The sequence below is a fragment of the Grus americana genome, chromosome 11 (genome assembly GCF_028858705.1).
Source record: "Grus americana isolate bGruAme1 chromosome 11, bGruAme1.mat, whole genome shotgun sequence".
Classification (NCBI taxonomy): Eukaryota; Metazoa; Chordata; class Aves; order Gruiformes; family Gruidae; genus Grus; species Grus americana.
Window position 1 is genome coordinate 12,925,767 of NC_072862.1, and position 21,424 is coordinate 12,947,190.

At 41.3% G+C, this 21,424-nt stretch overlaps 1 protein-coding gene across 4 annotated transcripts in view; it reads right to left on the minus strand.

Moving 5' to 3' along the window:
* CHCHD6 (coiled-coil-helix-coiled-coil-helix domain containing 6) overlaps positions 1–21,424 on the minus strand; it is a 115,691-nt gene that overhangs the window by 59,737 nt on the left and 34,530 nt on the right. For 3 of the 4 annotated variants that reach the window (XM_054837857.1, XM_054837854.1, XM_054837855.1), the window contains 2 exons: positions 19,455–19,475; positions 14,016–14,099 (listed from right to left, as the gene is read on the minus strand). In XM_054837857.1, the coding sequence (XP_054693832.1) occupies positions 14,016–14,099; positions 19,455–19,475 (105 nt within the window). The remainder of the gene's footprint in view (positions 1–14,015; positions 14,100–19,454; positions 19,476–21,424) is intronic. The other variant, XM_054837856.1, reaches the window with a different exon arrangement.

Below are 21,424 nucleotides of genomic sequence, written 5' to 3' on the forward strand. Positions count from 1 at the left end.
AAAACCCAGAAAGAATTAAACACTACGTTTATATGAGGTGGTTTTTAAAGCACACCATTCTGAAAGACTGCAAATAAAGCATTAGTAATTCTTTAAACACAAAGTCTGGAAAGTAAAAGCACCTTCAAAGAGAAAGGCCATAAAATGCCAGCAGGCAACCCAGGCCTTCTGACAAGGACAGCAACAGCAATGTTAAAAGGCCCAGATTAAAGCTAAAACTGTTGTAGGAGAGTTTCGCTCTGCTCTCCTCCTAGCTGGAAGTTTAATATAGGAGTGAGAAGTCTTAGGTGAGGAATTCACAGTAAATGCCCAAATCAATGATACCTCACAAGTGCAGGTAAACAAGCTTTCCAGGTATTGATTAAACATCAAGGGTTTTCAGCATCTGCTTCAGACAAGTCCTACTGAAGGCTGACCTGCACAGATAACATAGTGTCTGTGATCTTAATGCCATGGCAATGCCTGCTAAATTCCTGTGCCCGTGCTGGGCAGCTGCGCTAGTCCCATACTGATACCTGGGTCCTATCAGCCAACCCATCAGACAACCAGGATGAACTCCCAGATCACAGGACGCTGCCTCTAACAACTGGGCATTGACCAAGAGAGTGACAGGCGTGCAGAGAATCAGTGCTAAGGGAAGGGGAGATGAGGGAAAAGAGGGACTTGCCAGAATATCAAGAGTGCCAAGGTATGCAGCGGAAAGTTTCACTATGAGGCTGACCAACACTTCAGAGAGGAAAAAAAACCCAACCAAAAAAACCCCCAGAGAATTGGCAGTCATCAAGTACTTGTCACACATTAAAAAAGATACTAAGTACATTCCCCTGTCAGGCCCATCACAGGAGCTTATTTTGGGAAAGGAGGAACATTATAGCTAAGGTTTGATGCCATCATGCTGAAGCTGGTATTTGACAGAGCCTCCAACAGAACTCCCACCACCTCGGACGGGCCTGCTGCAGCTAAAACTCCCGCTTTCTCTGCTGAGAATATCCCTAAGCCCCATTTATAAACTGCAGCAGCTAAACCAGTTAACAGTTCCTGTCCCAGTTTTAAAAATCTAAATTATATTCATGACCCCATCCTTTTCCACAACAGGTAGCTAAGGAATGCAATTCACTTGGTTCCCAGAGGAAGCCAGAATAGGAGGGACCCAAGGCAGAAGGATGTGCAGGAGGAGCAGAGAAAACTGAAGAAAACGCATCACATCCATGCACTTGCATGGGTAAAGGGAACTGCAAGGAAGAGACTCACAATAGCAAACAAACAAAAAACCACCAAACCCCAGAAGTATACCAAAGCCTGCAAGTTCCACCCCCTCCCGGCGTTTTTCCTCTACCCTCAACTGCAAATTATTTTCCATGTGCAGTTTCCAGTAAATCAAGCTTTGCTAAATAACCCTGACATGTGCGGGGCTGAGAACCAGCCAAAAAGCAATGATGAGATGTCCCTGGAATGATTAAGGAAAATGCAGACATCTCTTAGGTTACAAGGAAGCCTGTTGTACTCTCCCCTTAGTGCATAAGCAACGCTGCAAGCACTGTTCCGAAAACCTCTGATATTCAAAGGCTCATTTGGTTGACAAGGAGCCTGCGGATTCGTGGACAGATTGTCACACAAACTGTCAGGTTTTTAGAGAGACTATCAGACCTCTCTTTGCCTACGTTATGGAGCACATCAAAGACACAGAAGATGAACCAGACGCAGACTGCACAGATCTGACAGAATGGTGGGTGTACATATTCAGAATACTGTACTGCTGGGGGGGGGAGGCTTAATGTGAATAATCAGGGGCTGAAAGTTCCAGAAATGTGACAGGTTTTGGCAGCGATTCTCATCTTTGCATTTATTTATCAAAGGGAGAAAAACTGCCATACTAGAGGCAAACTTGGGAGAGGAAGAAAAATTGTATCAGCAGCAATTTATTTTGCCACCATACTTTTTCTTTATTATTATTACTCCCAGAGCATTTTCTGAAGATATTTGTATTTTCAGTCAGGGTTCTCTCTCTACGCTTGCAGCTTCTCTTCCTATTTTATCCTGTAGGGGAGGCTGGTTTAATGATTACAGCCAAAAAGACCGCTAGGACTTTACAGGTCACTGTACACGGTTAATGACACAGACAAATCCACACTTTCAGAAGTGCCCGCTGGCTCGCGGCTCTGTCTGGAGACGCTCAGGAGCTCATTATTCAAAACTTCAAGCTCAAGTTATGGGTAATCAGCACATCTGAAGAAACACACTATACCCAGATAAGCAGAAAGTGAAATAACAAAAGCTATTATAGAAAATACTAACCTTAAGCATTAGGGTCTCACTTTTTAAGTGAGGACAATGTTCACTTATCTTCCAGCGAGCTAGAAACCTCAGTTAATGAATACCTGTAGAAAGCTCCCAACTCCAGAGCTCAAAAATAGTTTTACAAGGATAACTTGATGTCATTCTCCTTTATTAGTAATACTTGGACAAACTATTAGGTTATTTCTACCAAGAAGTATTGATTATTACTTAAAAAGTAAAATATAAAATGAAACACTGATAACAAGAAAAAGAAAATGGTTAAACAGATTCCTTTGGCCTGCCTTTACAATACCACTGTCACATAACCTCCAGTTCTCCCTGCAAGGCATCAGTTATTCCAGAGAAAAGAGCACTAGTATCTTTTTATATTTATTTTGCTATTCAAAATGGATTGAAATTCTCATAGAGTAAACAGAAAATAAATACGATGTTTATCCTAAGATAAAAAAGCCAAGGAGGACAAAGGAGAAGGGGATAGTAAAAAGGATAAGAAAGAAATCAGAAAATATTTGTAAGCAATTTCCTTTCCATCATTTGACAGTCTCATTCTCTCTACCTTTAGTGATCTTCTCTTTCACGCAGTTTTTAATGGAGAGGTTTTGCCTCCGTGGAAGAGGACAAGGCATTGGAGAGACATCGCTGTAGCTGGCAAAGAGCTTGTGAAGTCTCCAAAGACAAGCCCAGAAGGACCATGGACCACCAGTCAGGTGGAGAGAGGCATTTTCACAGCAGGGCTATTGAGCTGTAAATGTTAACATGAAAATCAAATACCCACAGAGAGCAGAGGCAGCCACACAAATGCTTCATTCCCATACTCCGGCAGGGACCACTCCTTTACAGTTGATGACTGTCACAACCCTGGTGCATGATGTCACCTGCAGCCTTCAGTAGCATTTGGTCACCACTAGCTTAGTAGAACAACAGAATGGTTTGGGTTGGAAGGGACCTTAAAGACCCTCTAGTTCCAACCCTCCCTGCCATGGGCAGGGACACCCTCCACTAGACCAGGTTGTCCAAAGCCCCATCCAACCTGGCCTTGAGCATTTTCTGTACTTTCATTACAAAATCTCAGCGGAGGAAAGGGAATGAGGCATTTCTTACTTTTAGCCCATTACACAATAATAGGAATAATTACTTATTAACATTAAACCAGAAAAATCTCATAAAGCCTTGCTGCCAAGTCATCTTGGGAATATAAATGGAAGAATGTCACCTGTATGGTGTACCATCCACCGGCAGATGCAAGCTAAATCTACTCTCAGAATGTAACCTATAACACTGTCTCTAACAGTAAGGAGTACTACATGCAGACAACAACAGACCTTGACTTTGGGATTAAATAAGAAAGATATAAAAGTAGACTTAAAGATCCAGAAGAAATATTTTGGTATAAGCATCAATTATTTGGGGTTTGTTGCTGTAGCTGATAAACTTTGTAACAAGAAAAGGCTTGGGAAACTGTTATAAGTGCATTTTTCAGGCTCAGGAAAAAAGTATCAGTTTTTATATCTACTGCACAAGACCAAACAAAAAAAATCCTTGCCCTTCAACTGGGGACAGCTTGGGCCCAGAAATCGGACAACAGGAACACAAAGAAGGGACTGAACTATACTTTTGCTGAGGAACAGCAGGAGGGGGGGAAAAACCCAAACACCACAAAGAGCAGACCTGGAGCCAAATCCTCTCCGCACAGAAGTGAACACACAAACTCATAACCCAGCCCTGTCCTATTTTCAGCTGGCAAGGACAAACTCTGTGTTCCTCACTGGGACGACCTTTGCCTACCATAGAAATCGACAGCTAGGACACAATTTTTTTTTTTTTTTTTTGTTCTTCCTGTAACAAAGTTTCACATCTAACTGGAGGAAGAGTGATTAGCCATCAGGAAGTAATGGCTTTTTGCTGCTGCTAACAGAAGCTGTATCTGAACGAAAGACCTAAAGGTGAAAGGTTTCATATACTACACTTAATCCTCTGAACAGCCAAAGGAAATTTTGTGGTATGTATAACTGCTAAGAAAAATGAAGTTAAAAAATTCATATACATGCCCAGGCAGGCACATGATACAGCATTTTTACATGCCCATATGAATCGTCTTCTGTTTCAAGAACCACAGTCCAGCCAGTTCAAGGCTTGCCGCGTGTCATGGCAAATTAGACGAATTCTGTGTACCATCCCATACATCATAAGACATCTCTTGGGGAAAAAAAAAAATTCAGACACTCCTCGATTGACAGCAACCTTGCAGCTTGAAATTATATAAGCAAAAATTTGGCTTCTGTTCTGAAGAATAGGGAGTGAGAAGGAAGGAAAAGGAATTAAGCTTTTTTTCCTTACGAAAAGACCTGAAATGCAATAATTGGGAAGGAAAAGAAAAGCTAGCTCTTCTCCTAAAATAACCTAGTTATTACAAGTCTTCTCAAATCAGAGGCTTAGAGTTTTATCTCAGCTCCCGCATTTACCTTCTCCCATCTCTTGCTCCTCTGTGGCCCCTTGCAGGCTGACACAGATTAAGTGGCCTCTCGGTGCTTCCTGGCTCCGTGGCTGTTCCTTGCCATCACTGTCCTCTGCACAGGGCAGCATCTTTTATCTGATGGATACTCCACTGATGAATACCTACCAGGGCAAAACGCTTCTCTCCACATCTGGGTTTGACTCCCAGACAGTTCTAGTGCATGAGATGTATACTTACTATTATTTAAAACAAAAAAAAAAAATTTAGTCATTATTTCATATTTACACTGGGGCTGGACTGCAAATGAGTGAGTCAAGTAATCCTCATTTGAGTCAAGGCGTTTAGTGGCAAACTGCGATTGGGATCATTCTTGGTGCAGTAGAGTACATAGCCAAACCACCAGCTAGCCCCAAAACCAAGCAAACAAGAAACCCACCAGACATCATCCTGGCATCAGGAGAGTCTGTGACAGATGAAGCAACTACCATTTGCAGTGGCTCAAGACCTCACAGCGAGCCTGATCGTGCACATATATTTAAGAACATTAAAACATGTTATTTACAAGCTACTTCTGAGTCACTCTGGTCTCTTGGGAACGTGCATTATATGTTCAAGAAATTGGAATAGCTCTTTTATTTATGTTTCTTTAAAATGACTGGCAGATGGGGAAAAACCTTCAGAGAAGTGGCCCTAGGCAGTCATGAAACATGTATTTAACACACCCACAGTAAACTAGTAAACACACTCACTTCAGAAGGTACAGACGCTGTAAGTGCAGTGTAGTCCTTTTTTAGAGTCTGGTCTCTGGACTACTTAATTCAGCACAAATTTGAGATGTTCTGTGGAGTATGCGTAATTTACGGAGTAATTATTAGCCATATTTTCCATTAACAAGAAGACAGCATATTCTGTAAGGGCAGAGTCAGAATTTTAAGGACGTTTTCAAAATGAGCCCAGGCCTTGGCTTTATTTTTAAGTCACAATAGTGATGCCTTTTTTCCTGCCACATGTGGAAGAACCTCTGCGGGCTGAAATATAAATCTGATTCCCCAAAGTCAGGCTCTTATGCAGGTGGATTCCACACACACAGGGAAGTTTTGTCTACCTGAAACCATTTCCGAGACGAAGTCTAAAACTGGAATATCCCAAGAGGAACACAAGCTTCAATCATCCAAATCCCAGCAGACACACAGACTCCAGCCTAAGGTCTGGAACATATTTAATCAATTCACTGTGCTAACTCTCTACAGTTTCATAAAATAGCCAATACTTCAATAACAGGGCCAAAAATTAATTGTACACTGGTTGGCGAATTACATGGAAATAACAGGCAGCACTGGTATTTATTGCAGCAGGATAATGTAGTTGGTGCTAAGGTACAACTGCAACACAGTAAAAATACGTGAGAGACCATGTGTGTGCACACGTGTGTGTATATGTATGTGCAGATGAGCACTGCTTTCCATTAGAAAAGTAGCACTGGTTTTACTGGTAACAGTGCTATCTGTATATACACACATTTATAAATACTATTCTGCTTATAAACAAGCATATAAACAGCACAAAGGGAGATAACAGAAATTTAAACCATTAGGCAATAAGAAAATGAATGAAATCAAAAGGAAAATGGGTTGAATAAAAATGGCAGGGGAGGGTATCAGAAATATTAGATAATGGGAAAGGCTCTCGAAAGTAAGACAAAAGCACCCCTTATTTTGCTCTTTTTGGACTAGACTTGACAAATACTGTGGTGTTGAGTTCGAACAAAGAGACAAGATCACATTTTGGGCCTTTTTGTTCTGCCTTTAACAAGTGTTCATAGTGATACACTGATGAGACCAGATACCAGATTGTTATCTAAATTCAGCTGCTAAATTCAGTGTTAAGACGCTAAGTTCAAACCACACACTGCCACATTTATTTCACAAGTCGAGCCTGAGGATGGATTCCTCCAAGATGAAGCAGCCCATAAGCATCATTCTCTCCCTCTGCACAGGTACTCTAAATGCCAGGGAAACAAAATCACCGTAAGACTCTGACGGTTCACCCTTCAGCACACAGATTGCAAATGCATCTCTACACTAATCGGGCACACTGAAGAGGAAGCAAACACTTAGTTGCTGTTTGCATAGAGGTTGCTTGTAATTTGATGTAATGTACTGTACATCAGTCAACACATATTGAAGAGAGAACATACACACTGCAGAGAAGGCAGAGAGGCAGTGCTGACATCTAACACATTTTATTTACCCTATTATAGATGTTCTTTGAGTTCATCAAATTACCAATCAATTTATCTGATCTCTGAAAGCTGGTGTACTGAGGTATATTAACTACTAAACTTTACAAGCTTTCAGCAAAACAGCCATTAAATGGATGAATTGAGCACAGGGCACTGGGAGTCAGTTTGCGAGCTGGTCAACAGCAACAATGAAGCAACCTCTCCCTGCAGACAGGGAGACGACGGAGAAGCATTAGGAAGGCAGCCTCCCCTCAACGCTGTTCAGCCCGAACGGATACCAGCGGAGAAAAGAAATTATGGATGCCGTATTGCCTCCTCCTCCCCCAGCATGACATTTAATGTCTGTGAATAACTGAAAAGAGGAAGAGGATGGGAGGTCAGAACCGGTTCAGACAACAATTTCAGGTTCATTCTTTTTTCATTTTGTTCTTGTTCAGAAATTTAACGCGCACAAAGGACAAAATCTTCAGTTCTCTAAATATCAAATGCTGTGCCCTGAGAGACTACTAGAGCCACTGCCACCTGAAAGACAACACCCACAAAGCCTCAGACAGACAGCCCAAGCGACTGGGAAGTGATCTGGATGATTAGGACGGATCTTATCAGCCTATTTCAGAAAACTATACTGGGGATTACTCTTCTTGTGTTCAGAAGATTAAATCAACAGTTCGATGAACTGGGTGCTTCGTTATATTGCTCCACTGGTCTGAAAGGCAAACTGCTTTTTAGGATCACAGCTGTTGTAGGTTCACATCAAGCACTGCTGGTTCTGTGGGAGGAAGGGTTTGCAGTAGGGCAGGGGATGACAAGAGAATTGAACAAATTAGGTTAAAAAAATTAAAAAAGGAAATTGTAAGGAATATTGTAAGGCTTGATTATTAAGGCAGGGACAAGTGATACTTCCAAAAGGGAAACACATTTTTTTGAGACCAGAACTTGGTTTCACACCAGCTGTTCTTCCTCCAAGTACCCCAAAGCGCTGGCAACGCAGTGACTGGAGGCAAACAAAGCAGCCCTTACACACACAGCAATAGCTCACATGCAGCCCTAAGACATTACAGGCCATTTTATTGGGAAAGTAAATGGTGTCGGTGACACCTGCCAAGACATATCAACTCATTCAAAAAAGGGCACTGAATCTTTATCTCCCACAGAGAGGGCAGAGGGTTCCATTGAAGATACCATCTCAACACAGCTTGCTTTTTCAAAGGTAGGTGAGTGCTCTCTAGGTCTCAGGATCCCAGGCTGTGTCTGTATCCACAACTCAGGGAACTGATTGCTTGTCCCTTTCAAAAGAAATCCCCTGCCACCTTTGCCAGGTGACATCAGTTTGTTCAGTCCCACAGAATCTGCTTCAAATTGATCATGAAGAGCCAATATGAAGATATTATTATGAAGGGCTTTTTTTTTTCCAGGCTGCTGTCTCTTTCTCCCTGGAGATTTTTATTGAGATGAGTAACCGGCCAAAAAGCATAGAAATGACAGTGGACTCACATGTAGGGGTGACCTTGGTGCACCAGAAGTGGGATGGCTCCAAGAAGAAGGATCAAGCCCAATAAGAATAACAAACAAAAATAAGTTCTCCTCCCATTCTTTACACATGCTAAATGCTTTACAAACATGAATTAAATGGTAAGTGCAAGGGCAAAAGGAGATTAATTTAAACAAACCAAACAAGGTGAATGCCACACACAAAATTACACGATTTGTGAAGCTAGGCAGAGAAAAAGGTGCAGTCTACCTTATTAATAAAAAGAAGAGGTATTTGTTTAATGCATTCCTTTCCCACTTGCATAAATACTCTAAAGCTTATGAATATCTCTTGTGCTACGTACTGTTCCGAAAAACTACAAGCAGAAAAACGTTGCATATTAATGTACCCACTGCTCACAGTAGTCCACAGCCACCTAATAAAAGATAACATGGGAGCTGGAGCTTAGGAAAATCCAAACAAAGAAGAGACCATCCATCTACAGCAAGGAGTTTCACTTCATCTGCCAAGATTACCTTCAGCCTTTCTCTGCCATTTTGCACTACTCCAAAGAGCTACCCGTGTTTTGCTACACTGCAGCACTGCCCCGAACCTTTGTCAGGTTAAACCCAGCAAGAGGCCAAATAGCAACAGGAGTCGAACAAATATTTACTTGGGAGAAAGTATACAACTAATATGCTAAGTGAAATCTCCTGGCATCCGAAGGGTTCCAAGAGAAACTGTATTTCTTTCTTATCATACTTTTTAAAGGATGTTTCTACCATTTGGAGAAAGCAGGACAGTGCATCCACGGAATCCTTAACAAAAATCCCAGTTCTAAGCAGTATATATGTTAACTGCTTATACCAAGCTCCCTCCATCTCCCTCCCTCCTTGCCTCTCAGTAACATATAAATGCATGAAAGAACATCGGCTTAAGCTTCTCAAATTGAGTGTTTCTAAGGTTTTCTGTACAGATTATTAAGTCTAACTCTCATTCTTTCTACCCAGAGACACACTACAGTACAAAACCTCCTTCAAAACAGTTCAGACAAGACCTGCTTTTTGTGAAACAATTCCAAATTACATGGATGAGATGTAAAATCACACTAACAAGTCAGTTACAAGTTTAACCACTTATAACAAATTACCCAGGTCTCATTACTGGATTACTTATTGGAGATTAGACAGTCACATTGGAAACACAGGTGTGGAATGGAATGTCTGTATCACCAGCTCCAAAATCCTACAATTGCACACAGTCATATAAGAAATAGTCAGTTCAAAGGATCTATTCCCTGTAATTTTCCTGATTGCCAAAATACTTCAGACACTCCAAATCAAAACCATACAAGCAACCCAAGAGACTGAAACACACAACTACAATGAACTACCAGAGTTAAAGACAGGAAGACCAAGGGCATCACCAGTGTCCTGATCCTCTGCAAGGAATTTGTTCATTAAAAATTGATTTTTTTTAAAAAAGTCTAAAAAGCATGCACCGCACTGCAGGCAGAACAAAACCTACCATCCCTTCAGATGCACACAACCCCTGACAAACTGATAATGAAGGGTGCAGTGGGAAGAATGTCTCCCAACAACAAATCCCAGCATTGATTTAATCCCAGTACAGCTACATCATGCATTCATATCTGCACTCAAATTAGCTGAAAGCTGCTAGTAACAGTAGTGCGTGGCATTTGCTCAACACAAGTCAGAAGTGTAAATCAGGCGTTAGGCACTACAAAGAGAGAACCAACCAGTAATTCCGATACAGCTACCATATATATTCATGGTCTGCCCATATCTTGAGTACTGTGTGCACAGGCCTGGTTCACACTTCTCAGAGAGGATTAAATAGATGCGGAAAAGTTTCAAAGACGATAATCAAAGCCCAGGATAATCAAAGCATTTGGGGCAAGTATCCCATATACTTACCCCGATCATACGCTTATCCCTGGACATCCACTTTCAGTCACAGTCAGGACCAGCATATTGAACTAGACCGATCTTTACTGTGACACAGCACTGCTGCACTCACCATCTTACTTCTAGTGCTTTATAGAAGATGTGGGGAAAACCCCAAAAGCTGAAATACTGAAATTGTTTTTTCATACATGCACTTTCCTGTGAAAATTTTAGTAAGACTGTCTAGAGAAACTGAGTTTCTCAAGATCTGTTTGACATAAGGTATATGCATAGTTCATCTCATGCAAAACTAAAGCCAAAACCTTTTTAGCATTTCTATAGCTTTACTGTTTCACAACACTTTGCCCTCCCATTATAAGCTATTCCATCATATAGATGGAATAACTGAGATAGATGGACTAAGTAATTGTTTCAAACTCCCAAAAGAGAAACAGCTATTACAAAATGAGCAGTTTTTTGCTTCCAGTTCTGTGCTCTGTCCAGTATATTACAGTACTCTTTCAGAGATTACAAAATAAAAAGATAATATTATTCACACATTCTGCTGCATTCAAGGGAACTACTGAGTCCAATTCTGGTCAACACATCTCAGAGCCACAAGGGGGAAGGGCCCAAAGACAAACAAGTAGAATGAGAAACCTGGAAAAAAAAAATCATTCACACAAGCAGAGGCTGAAAAAGTGAGGACTGCTCAAGTTAATGGGAAGGTAAAAGAGGGAACAGAATTCTACAGATAATGAATAATGAAGAGAATTCCTTTTATCTCTTTCACATAAAGGATATTAAATGAAAAAAGTATTTGAAACTGGTAACAGAGAATTTATAGAGTATGTAAGTTAACCTGTGGCACACACTGCCACATGATATTGGAGGCAAAAAGCTAAACAAGGCTTCAGGAAAAATGCCTGAGACACGTAGAAGAATGATGGCAGTAATCCAAGTGCCATTATAGTGAATAAAAACACTGAATGAAAATAAACTCTTCTGCAGCAGGGCATGTGTCAGCCTCCTACTGACAACACTTAGGAAGACTCTTCTCAAAGTTGTTCTCCAGAAGTTTTTGTTGTTGTTGTTGTTTTGTTTTGGTGAGGGTTTTTTTGCATCTTCTTTCAATGTCTTTGAAAACTAACCACTGTCAGAAAAAACAGGACAGTCTCTGTGTTTGATTCGGTGCAGCAGCTACTATGTTTTAAGGAGTACGTAACAATTATTCTTAGCATCCTACTGGGAAGGTACGTAGCTCTCAGTCAAAGTCTCCTACTGCTGAATTCTGTTACCACGCAGAAGTGGGGACAAAGCCAACCTGAGGTTACAGATAGGCACAGCAGGGGAGGAAAGGGGAGAATCCCTGACAGTCTGATCCCCAGAAGGAGAAATCGCAGCTTTCTAACTCCAACTGAGCCATCACATTCATTCTCTCCCAGCCCAACACCTCCAAACTACCAGTGACCACACTCCGAGTGACCTTCCCCTCTGAAAACAGCAGAGAAAGCAAACTTCTATTTCAGAGCTCCTCCGCACCTCATCCCCTTACCAACAGCTTCTCTCTAATATAGACACACACATACATAGATACATACAAATATATCTAAGCCTGAGTAGGAAGGTTTTAGCACAGTAGAAGGAAAAATAAATAAATAAAAGTAAAGGTCTGCGTGTATTCAACAAATAAAAGCAGAATTATATAAAAGCAACAGCTAATAAAAAAGATTGTTCTGTGCTGTGTTTTCCATCTTTCCAACCATTATAGGAATAAAATTATCCACAGAGAAGATCGAAAACCTTTTTCAAAACTAATACAATTAAGCTTTATTACACTGTTTCAAGTACATTTCTCTCCTCTCCCTTCCAGCCCCCACCACCTCCCACTCCAATCTAGACTAACGGTTGGAGGCATTTTTCTATTTTATTACCAGCAAAATGCTAGTGTTTAAGGGTCAGAAACTATCTAGTGTTTCAAGAGAGGAAAGAAAACCTGTCCTTTTTATCTACTTCCTTTTGTACACGTAAGAACTAGAAGACAGTTTCTGTGCAGCTCTGCGGTTTGAATAGGACCACGGGCAAGCCACCTTACTCCCCTGAGAAGATCCTGCACTAAAATATCCATCACCTTGTTTAAAAAGTTACCCTGCAGCAAGGGACATGGACCTGAAAAGGGAAACACAAAATACAATAAAAGACTTCAAAAAGAGCACAATGCAGCCTGGACACAAACTTCTCCCTGCTCCTCTGTCCATAAAGGACAGACACACATACAAATTTTCCCTGCAGTTTCCGCTTCATGAAACCAGATCCGGAGAGAAGAATATAATAGAAGCACACAGCATGAGACCAAGAAATTGCAAAAATTCCCTTTGCGTATGAACATATGGACAACTGTGATAATTAGAACGATAGCTGCTAGATTGTTTGCAATTTCACTGAACAATCCCCATTATCTAGAAATAGAATTTAAAAATCTGAATGCAACACCGAGTGGTAGTTTTAATAGTTTATTTTTTAATGAACTGTATGGATTAAAGTGTTGCAAAATTATATCATGCAAAATTGCTCATGGGCATGTTTTACCATCAATGCCTTAAAATAACAAATGCTGTGTGGACAATCATGCCGTAGCAGGGAATGAGAAGGGGGATAGATGTGCCGATAGTTTTCTACCATTTCTATAATCTGTAATTTTCCTATGTTCCATATTCACCATCATGCTACATGTTGGTAGTAAAGCTGATTGATTTCTCTGTCTCTTTACAACCCACCTTTTTCATTGTTTGCATTTCTTTTTAGTCACATAACACAACTAGAAGTCAGATGTATGTAATTCCCTATCAGGAGGTCTAATTGCTTCAAATTGGAGAAGATTATTCTCCACATTTATTAAAAAATAAAGACTACTTATAACATTATTTCATTTTGCCAGGAAGTGAAAAACGCATTCGTTCATAAGGAACAGCATGGCTGCTCCTATTTTTATAGCATCAATTTTTAAAAACTCATCATGGTAAACAATTAAACAGAGAAGCAAATCCCACGTTTAGGGGAGAGATTCAAATCCCTAAATGGATTTTCAAAGGTCATTTCAGGCTTAAAAGATGCTTGACAGTGTCTCTTTAAATCATGTTCATTTCAAAGGCTTATCCAGCAAGAAGCAAGCAGTGCACTGCAGCACCACCCTTTGAACTGTTGGGCTCCCCAGAGAAAAATTAATAATACAACTTTAATTCATATTTATAGCAGGATTTGTGGTGGTGGGTTTTGTGGGGTTTTTTTTTTTAATTTAGGAAAGGATTTTTAACAAAAGGAATAAAAAGGGCACTTGTTTTTTTGAACTTAGCTTTCACCTAAACCCCATAGTAAAAAAATAAAAAGTTTGATTACTTTATTAAAAAATCATCCAGTTAAAAACCCCTTGTCTTTCAAATGCAAGTTGTTCAAAAGATTTGGTTTGTACAGCTTTTTCATCACTTGACTATGTAAAAGGTGGGGGGCAGACAGATACTGGGAGCTGATAGTACCAGGTTTCAGCACAACATTTCTGGTTTCTCTACTCTTTGGATACACAGAGATCTGCATCCGATCCCATTAGTATTCAGAGGCCACAAATAAAAGACAACTTAGCCTTACCTTCCTCTCAATGCGGGCCAACTGCTCTTTATAGAAGGCTTCTTGCCGCTTCAGCTCTGCCTCCTTGCCTTGCAGGTCCACAGCCTGGGAAGAACAACAAAATAGCATCAGTAGAAAAAGAAATTAAAAATAAAAAGTGTGAGAGCAAGGAAAGCACATGGGATGCAGACTGGAAGGAACTAAAACACTGCTCGGAACTGGTGTACAAGATCCCTCTTGGTGGAACTACAAACCTTCAGTATTGCAGTTCATTTTGGATTATATCCAAAAGTTTGAAACACTCTTATTAGTGTCAAACTCATAACCTTAATTTTATTTCTCCTTATTAAATGAAAACATGTAATCATAGAAAGGTGCCACCTTCTTATTGCCTTTTTCAGAACTCCACCTTATCTAAGTCTTTGTTTTTCACAATCATGATGTTTGTTACTCCAATGTTCTTCATCTTACCTTAAAAATAAACCTCAGATCCTCCACTTTATAAACACTTGCCTCTTGGAGCATCATAAAACTTCCACAGATTTAACAGATCTCTACAATCATGAGGAAGATCTGAAATACAAGTCTACGTTGTAACATTTTTACAGCAACACACATTCTCACTGACCCTGCGTTTGCTTTAATAACCATATATAGGACTACCCTGATCATTAAGTACTCTCTCCACACACTCTCTGTGCACACACCACCCGCACCCCCAGAGTTCCTCTGGCTGGGTGCTGCAGATTTGGAGAGAAATGGGTGTCAGAGAATTTCTCTTCCATCTTCCAAAGTATAAATGTGACACCTCCAAAACAGCAAACTTGGTATACAAGCACGTGCTTGAGCATAACCTGGTCATTTTGTCTTTCAGCTCTTTACAACCAGCAGCACTTCATTGCATTCCCATCCCTCAACTGAACTAGCATTAAGACAACATGGCATTGATGGTCCCAAACGAAATTTTTAAGCTTAAAAATAACAAGCAACAATAGGAAGAAGAACGGCATTTGTTTTTCTTCCCCATCCCACCCCAAAAAATCTCTGGGGCCACATAAGTTATCACCAGGCAAGAAGACCTTTCAAAACTAGAATTATTAGTCCATTTAACATGAACACGGACCTTGCTGATCTATAGCATCCTAGCAGCATTGCTCTTAACTTTTAACGATGATGGTACAATCACAGAAAATGCTGGTCCAATACAATTAAGCAGCTGGGACAAACATCCTCATGGGCTCAGACCTGTCATTTTATGGCCAACAGCCATTGTTAATGAGAAAAATTACATCTGAAAGCCAGTTGCTGTGCATTTCCTTCTTTCTACTCCCCTGTTGATGGAAATACAATGGTATAATAGGGCTTAGAAGAGATTTTAAGCTAGGCAGTGAGGGACAGTTGATAAGCAAGCAAGAAAAGGAGGAGTACATGAAATAGGGGGTTTGCAGGGGTGCGGTGGTGGTGTCTGTTTGTTTGTTTTTAAAGGAAAGAGAAATATTTCTGTTCCCAAGTTTGTCATCTAGCCAACAGGACCAGGGTAAGGCACAAGCACTACAGACTCACATATAAATCCCCTTGCTCTCAAAGACACTTCATTAAAGGCAAAATCTCTGGCTTCAGTTTAACCAGTGCTGCTATATATCTCCCAGCCCACAAACCAGCTGAAACAGGATGGGAAGGGGGACGAGAATCAGCTGCCTCATACGTGTAGCCTGACCAAACAGATATCACAGCAACAATAGGGACACTGATAGGCACCTTCTATGTGCCAAAATTGTTACCATTTCTGTGATAAGAGAACCAAAGCTATCCTTCTGAACCAATATTCATCTTCTATACAGAAAAGGAATAAGAAATTTCAACTGAAATGAAACAGATGTAAGAAGGCAGGGTGGTCTGGTGGAAAACCAAAGGACCCTGATTCTCCTGCTGATTTTCTGCATAACACCCATAAAATCAGATTACTAAACAAGTGACTTGTATTTCCTTAAGGAGAAGAAAGAAGACCCCTCCGCACAATTCAAATGGAACGTGCTTTTGATGTGAAGTGTATTTCAAGGAGGAAAAAATAAAGTCAAAAGATCAACTCTTAAAAATACAAGAAAGTTTCTCCTTAATCTAAATAAATGATGTGGCAGTGCTACTCTCCTGGGGTAGCAGAGTGTTCTGGGAGCACAAAACCAATACGTGTAACAATACTGGTGGACAAGAGGCTTTATTCTGTTTCTGGCAAGGCATGGGTATGACATCTCTGGAAAGGGACACAAACCAAGTACCTAATCTCTCAAGTGGGATGCTCTCTCACCAGAGGTGCGCTGATCTGCACAATGCTGATCCATGGACTCCCAAGCAGACCTGACTCAAGCTGGGTGCCCACAGTGAATAATGCCTCCACACCAATGCACCCTGCAGCAGACAGACATTCCAATAGTGACTTCTCTAGGGCCTTGCAAAATTGCTGTCAAAGAATGAAAACCTGATCTCCCAAATGTAGACTACAACCTCAGTATACACACCATTCTTCCCCCAAGTAATTTCTCCCATATGATCTGCCATTATCTCCCACTTATCACCCATAAGTTGTACAATGAACCACAGGTTGCACGGAAAACTTTTACTCACAACTCAAACATATTTTCAATGCCTTGCTTGTTTTCAAGAGCTGTTGATGTTTCAGTGCATTGAAGCATACTGTCTATTTGTGACAGAACTGCTTGAAAGTTGCTTTCTGTTTCCCTCTATCCCCAGCTGTTATTACTAGAAACTTTAGTACACTTTATGATGATGTTTGAAGTATGAATGGTACAGTCAGAGCATGTGTCATTTGAAATATTCACTGTTCCAAACTGGGTTAGGCAACAAGGGACATTTTGTATGAATACAGGATATTTATTAAGAGTTCCTCTAGTCCTGCTGCTTATTCCCTACCTGAAGCCAGAAGCCTGTGATGTCCCAGACAGAACTGGCTGCTATGAAGATGATTACAGTTTCACAGGGGATTGAGATTGCAGGTGCCAAACAAAGCATCAGATACACTTTTCACATAAAGGCCTTTAGAACTAAAGGAAGGAAGGAGAAGGGAAGACATGCATGATAACACACTGGTTTGAAAATCATATATCAGAAAGTTGCATTTCACATCCACACTGCAGAAGCTACATCTGAGCTTGGACATATCATGCAAGAGATGACCAAAGCCCAGAGATGACATCTAAGAAACTGTACTGTAGAACACAGCAGAGTGTGACGTCCAAGAAGTATGAAGACAGAAACAAAACAGAGGGAGTGGAGGAAGAGCATCATTAGTTGTAGAGCATACAAATGCACCCAAAACTTGGAAAAGTAGCATGGGACGGCACGTATTTGCAAAAACAAACGTATGCAATAGGCAATTGCCCTCTGTACAGAAACTAGCTATAAGATATATTCAGGAAATGCTCAAGAATTTCCTGTGATGTGTCAGAAGTTACAACCATTGCATTCTTACAAAAGGATAGCGAAGGTATACTACTAGCATGCTATCACAGCTTCTGTGGGCATGGACCCCCGGCCTGGTTGGGGGGCTCTCTCAAATTCTTCCTACGTTTCATCTTTACACTTTTTCCACAGTCCAAAGTTTGTCAGTGTTCAAAGCAGCACTGAGATAACCTGAAAAAGAGCTAGGGCAGAGTCATGTGTGATTCTTTGCCTCCTCCTCTCCCTTTATCAAGTAACCCATTTAGAAACAAACTGTGAAAGCATATTTCTAAAGCTACACATTACATACTGGCTCAACTAAAGAATTCAAGTACTGGCCTGCTAGCTGACAGGCAGGCCAAAAGAAATATTTTACAAGCCTTTTAATTGAGGTAATGAAATATTATTGGTTCATTCTCTATGAACAAAGCCACTCTTAGCCTCATCCTGAACTGACACCAACGTGCAACACATCAAACTGTGCAACTGATCTTCTAGAGCTGGGCTTCACTCTAGCTACATCCATTCGCAGATCAGCTTTGGCTTTGCCCACCATGAAATATCACCAGATTTTTATTATTTTTAATCACAGTCCCTTCTCATCACCTTGTTAAACATGAAAACTAGGAAGGAAATCTGCTTGAAAAACAGGGCTTCTTGGCAGGGTCAGATTACGTAGGGAATGTAGCGCCCAGGAATAAAGTGCAGCAATAGCACAGCCCACAGCTGACGGCTACCATCAGGCTGCCTCTCCCTGCAATACTGTCGGGATTCTGGGATTTGGGGAAAGGGCATGGAGAAGACTCTACTGGAGGGAAAAAAAACCAAACGCCCCTCTCTCTACAAAGGGCAAGTCAAGTTAGAAGGAAAGGTCCATACCTCAATCTATAAAGAACTTCCTCACAGGCAAGTCACAGCACTTGGCAAGATTATTGCAAAAATATTTATCTTCTTGGCAAAACACATTCACCAGTCACAGACGAACTAGTGAGATGACGCCTAGAGAATCAGTCGGAGGCAATCCAGGGAAAGAAGCTACAAGGATAAAGGAAAGGTCCTTAAGTCTCTATCAAATGCCTTGTTTCTACATCATTCTGTCTTTGCAGAGAGGAGTTACCAGCTTCCCCCTAAGGTATCCAGTAACATCTCTGCAGCAGCACAGCAGAGATGTTTTGGCTGGGTACCTCAGCTTGCCATACTTCACAACTGCAAATTCTTATACCTCATGCTTTCCCATGTCTTTTCCAGTCCTGGTAGCAGTCCAAGTGGCAGGGGAGAAAAACAAATGCTATTAAAGGCTCCAATACTAGAAGGAGGAATTGACAGCAATGCATTGAAGGACAGAACTAGCTCCAAAATTAGCTAGCTGGCATGTTCCTGACCAAGCTAAAGGGAACAGCAGAGCTGAGAGGGCAACACTGAAACAGCAAGAGGCAGCTTGTGCACATCATGCCCGAGACTGAACAGCAGGACTTCACAGGGAGGCTTGTACCGGACAAGTAACCATGGAGGAGCCCTGACTCAACCTCCGCTTGCATCAGCAGAAATACCACCATTACTGCTGAGCCACCTGCAGTCGCTATTCCAGAGATGTGAGGCCTACAGAATCACTTGGTTTTTGTCCTTTCTCTCATTCCATCGAGGGCAGGTGACTGGGTTTTGTTTTGTTTTAGAACCCAGATGCAGACTCACGGCCTTAAAAAGCAGTACTGGTGTAACCTTCATTTCCTCCTGTTTCTGCTACTCTCTTAGCCAACAACACACATCACCAGATCGAGTTTGGTTTCAGCAGCTGTAAGCTACACAAAAGGAACCAGCGAAAATCTTTATAGAGGAAATAATATGCAATTTTCTAGCTGAACACCTTTTAAAATGTAATGACAGAAAATAAAATCCTGCATCTGTGCTCAGCAATAACAATCTGTACGCATGCAGTAACAACATGACACTTCGAATAAGCAAGATCCAGACAAAAAAAAAAAAAAAAAAAAAAAGAGAGCTTACCCAGGCGTCCAAATCCACAGGCTTGGAATAAAGAGAGTGCAAGAGAGAAAGGAAGGGAAAGAGAAGAAAAAGAAATCAGTGATTTATGGAGGCCGCCTGCTGCTGCACAATATAGCTTTTAGGATGACAAGTTTAGAAAAGTTCCTTAAAAATGACAAGCATCTTAAACAGTGCAGTGCTGTCCCCTATTGGGAGCTGTGCTATTAAAGCAAAACAAAAGCACATGCACCCCCAAAAATAAAAACAAAGCAAAGCCCCCAAAGACTGCTGCAGGATTGCCCTGCAGGGTGGAAGCTAAGGGAAGACAGCTGCGAAGCAGCCAGTTTCAGGGAGTCACGCAAGGTCCTGCACAATGTTAGAGATGCCGATATCCACAACATGCACCAATGAACATGGCAATGCTGAGCGTACTCAAAAGGAGGTGGCCAACAACCGTGCTGTTTCCAAATTATCTACAAAGAACAAATACCCTTTTGCAAGGGCATTTTTGAATGCACAAGCTGACCTAAATAGCAAGTCGTCATCTTTACCAGACAGTTTCAAAGAGTACTTCCTAATAGAAAGCCAGCTGACTGATCAGATTTCCAGCCAGATCCCCCTTCATAGGCAACTGAACACATCTTTAGTGCACAGTCCAAACCTCTGCCAAATCCAAGCTGCCTTCACCTGCTCCTTCTTTTGTCAGCAAGTCTATTTAAGTATGAAGACAAGCGGATCAAGCAAGGCTGCAGTATCACCTCTTATTTACTTAATACTACTTCCTACTTACACAGTAATCCAGCAGCAACAAAGCTAGTATAAGATGATTGAGTAACCTGGTGTAGTGGAAAGTGTCCCTGCCCATGGAAGGGGGGGTTGGAACTAGATGATCTTTAAGGTCCCTTCCAACAAAAAAACCAAAACAAAAAAAATAAACAAAAAAGATAAACATTTCACACCGATAACCACCTCCTCCTGAAGCCAAGGCATTTATGAGGCAGCCACAAGCTCTCATTTGTTGTCAAGGGCTGCCTTTTCCCTGCCTCTCAGTGCTACATTCAATCAGCACCACATTCGCTAAGCAGGAACTTCAGAAAGGCTGGCCTTTTTATTATGATTATTTATTTGAGGGGAGTTGACGGGGCAGGAGGAACTTTCCTCTTGGTCATAGTTCAGTGCCAGAGGGACCAGACAGTGGAGTGCAATATGTTTATGGGATCTGTCACCATTTTAATGGCACAGAGCAACTACTTCAGGTAACTGAGGGATGACGTGTCATCAGCTCTGTCTCTCGTCCATCCTCATCCTTTGCAACAGCTGAGAGGGCTGGAACCGAACATCTTGGTTTAACTGGGGGAAGCCAATTCCCCCCTTTCTGCAGACAGGTTTGATATAGCAGCATCAAGTCCTTGGCTGAACAAGCCAATACACAACAGGTGTTCACCGGTAATCACTGACCAATCTTGACAAAAGCCTGATTTGAATAACATTTTTCTTCCTGATGATTTTTTACAGTCAGGACAGATGTGCTTAGTTTTGTTTTCACATTTTAGCAATTGCAAAGCTGTCTGTCCTCAGCAGATGGACAGGAGGAACACAGGGCTCTTTATGGTGCGTGTTATTATTTCAGCAGGTAGGTCATGCACACCAGTAGCTCTTTACTAGATCTACATCTGTCATCTCTGGGGTGCCTAAGCCATTAACTGTCACATTCCTGGTGGACAAACGCTTGCATGACAAAATGAACACAAGGCACTAACTCACTGGCACTGGACAGTTGCTGAGAAGAGAGGAAGGAGAAGGAACCAGCTCTATCACCAAGAGGTGATCCTTCTTATATCCCTATAATATAATCCACAATAGCAGAATTACAGTTTTAAGAAAGATAAAACTGTTACTAACCACAGGGCATCTCTTCTGCAGGTACTGCCAAAGGCTTTAATTGTGTCACCTTTCGGGAGGGGGGAAATTATTACTCCAAGAACAGACAG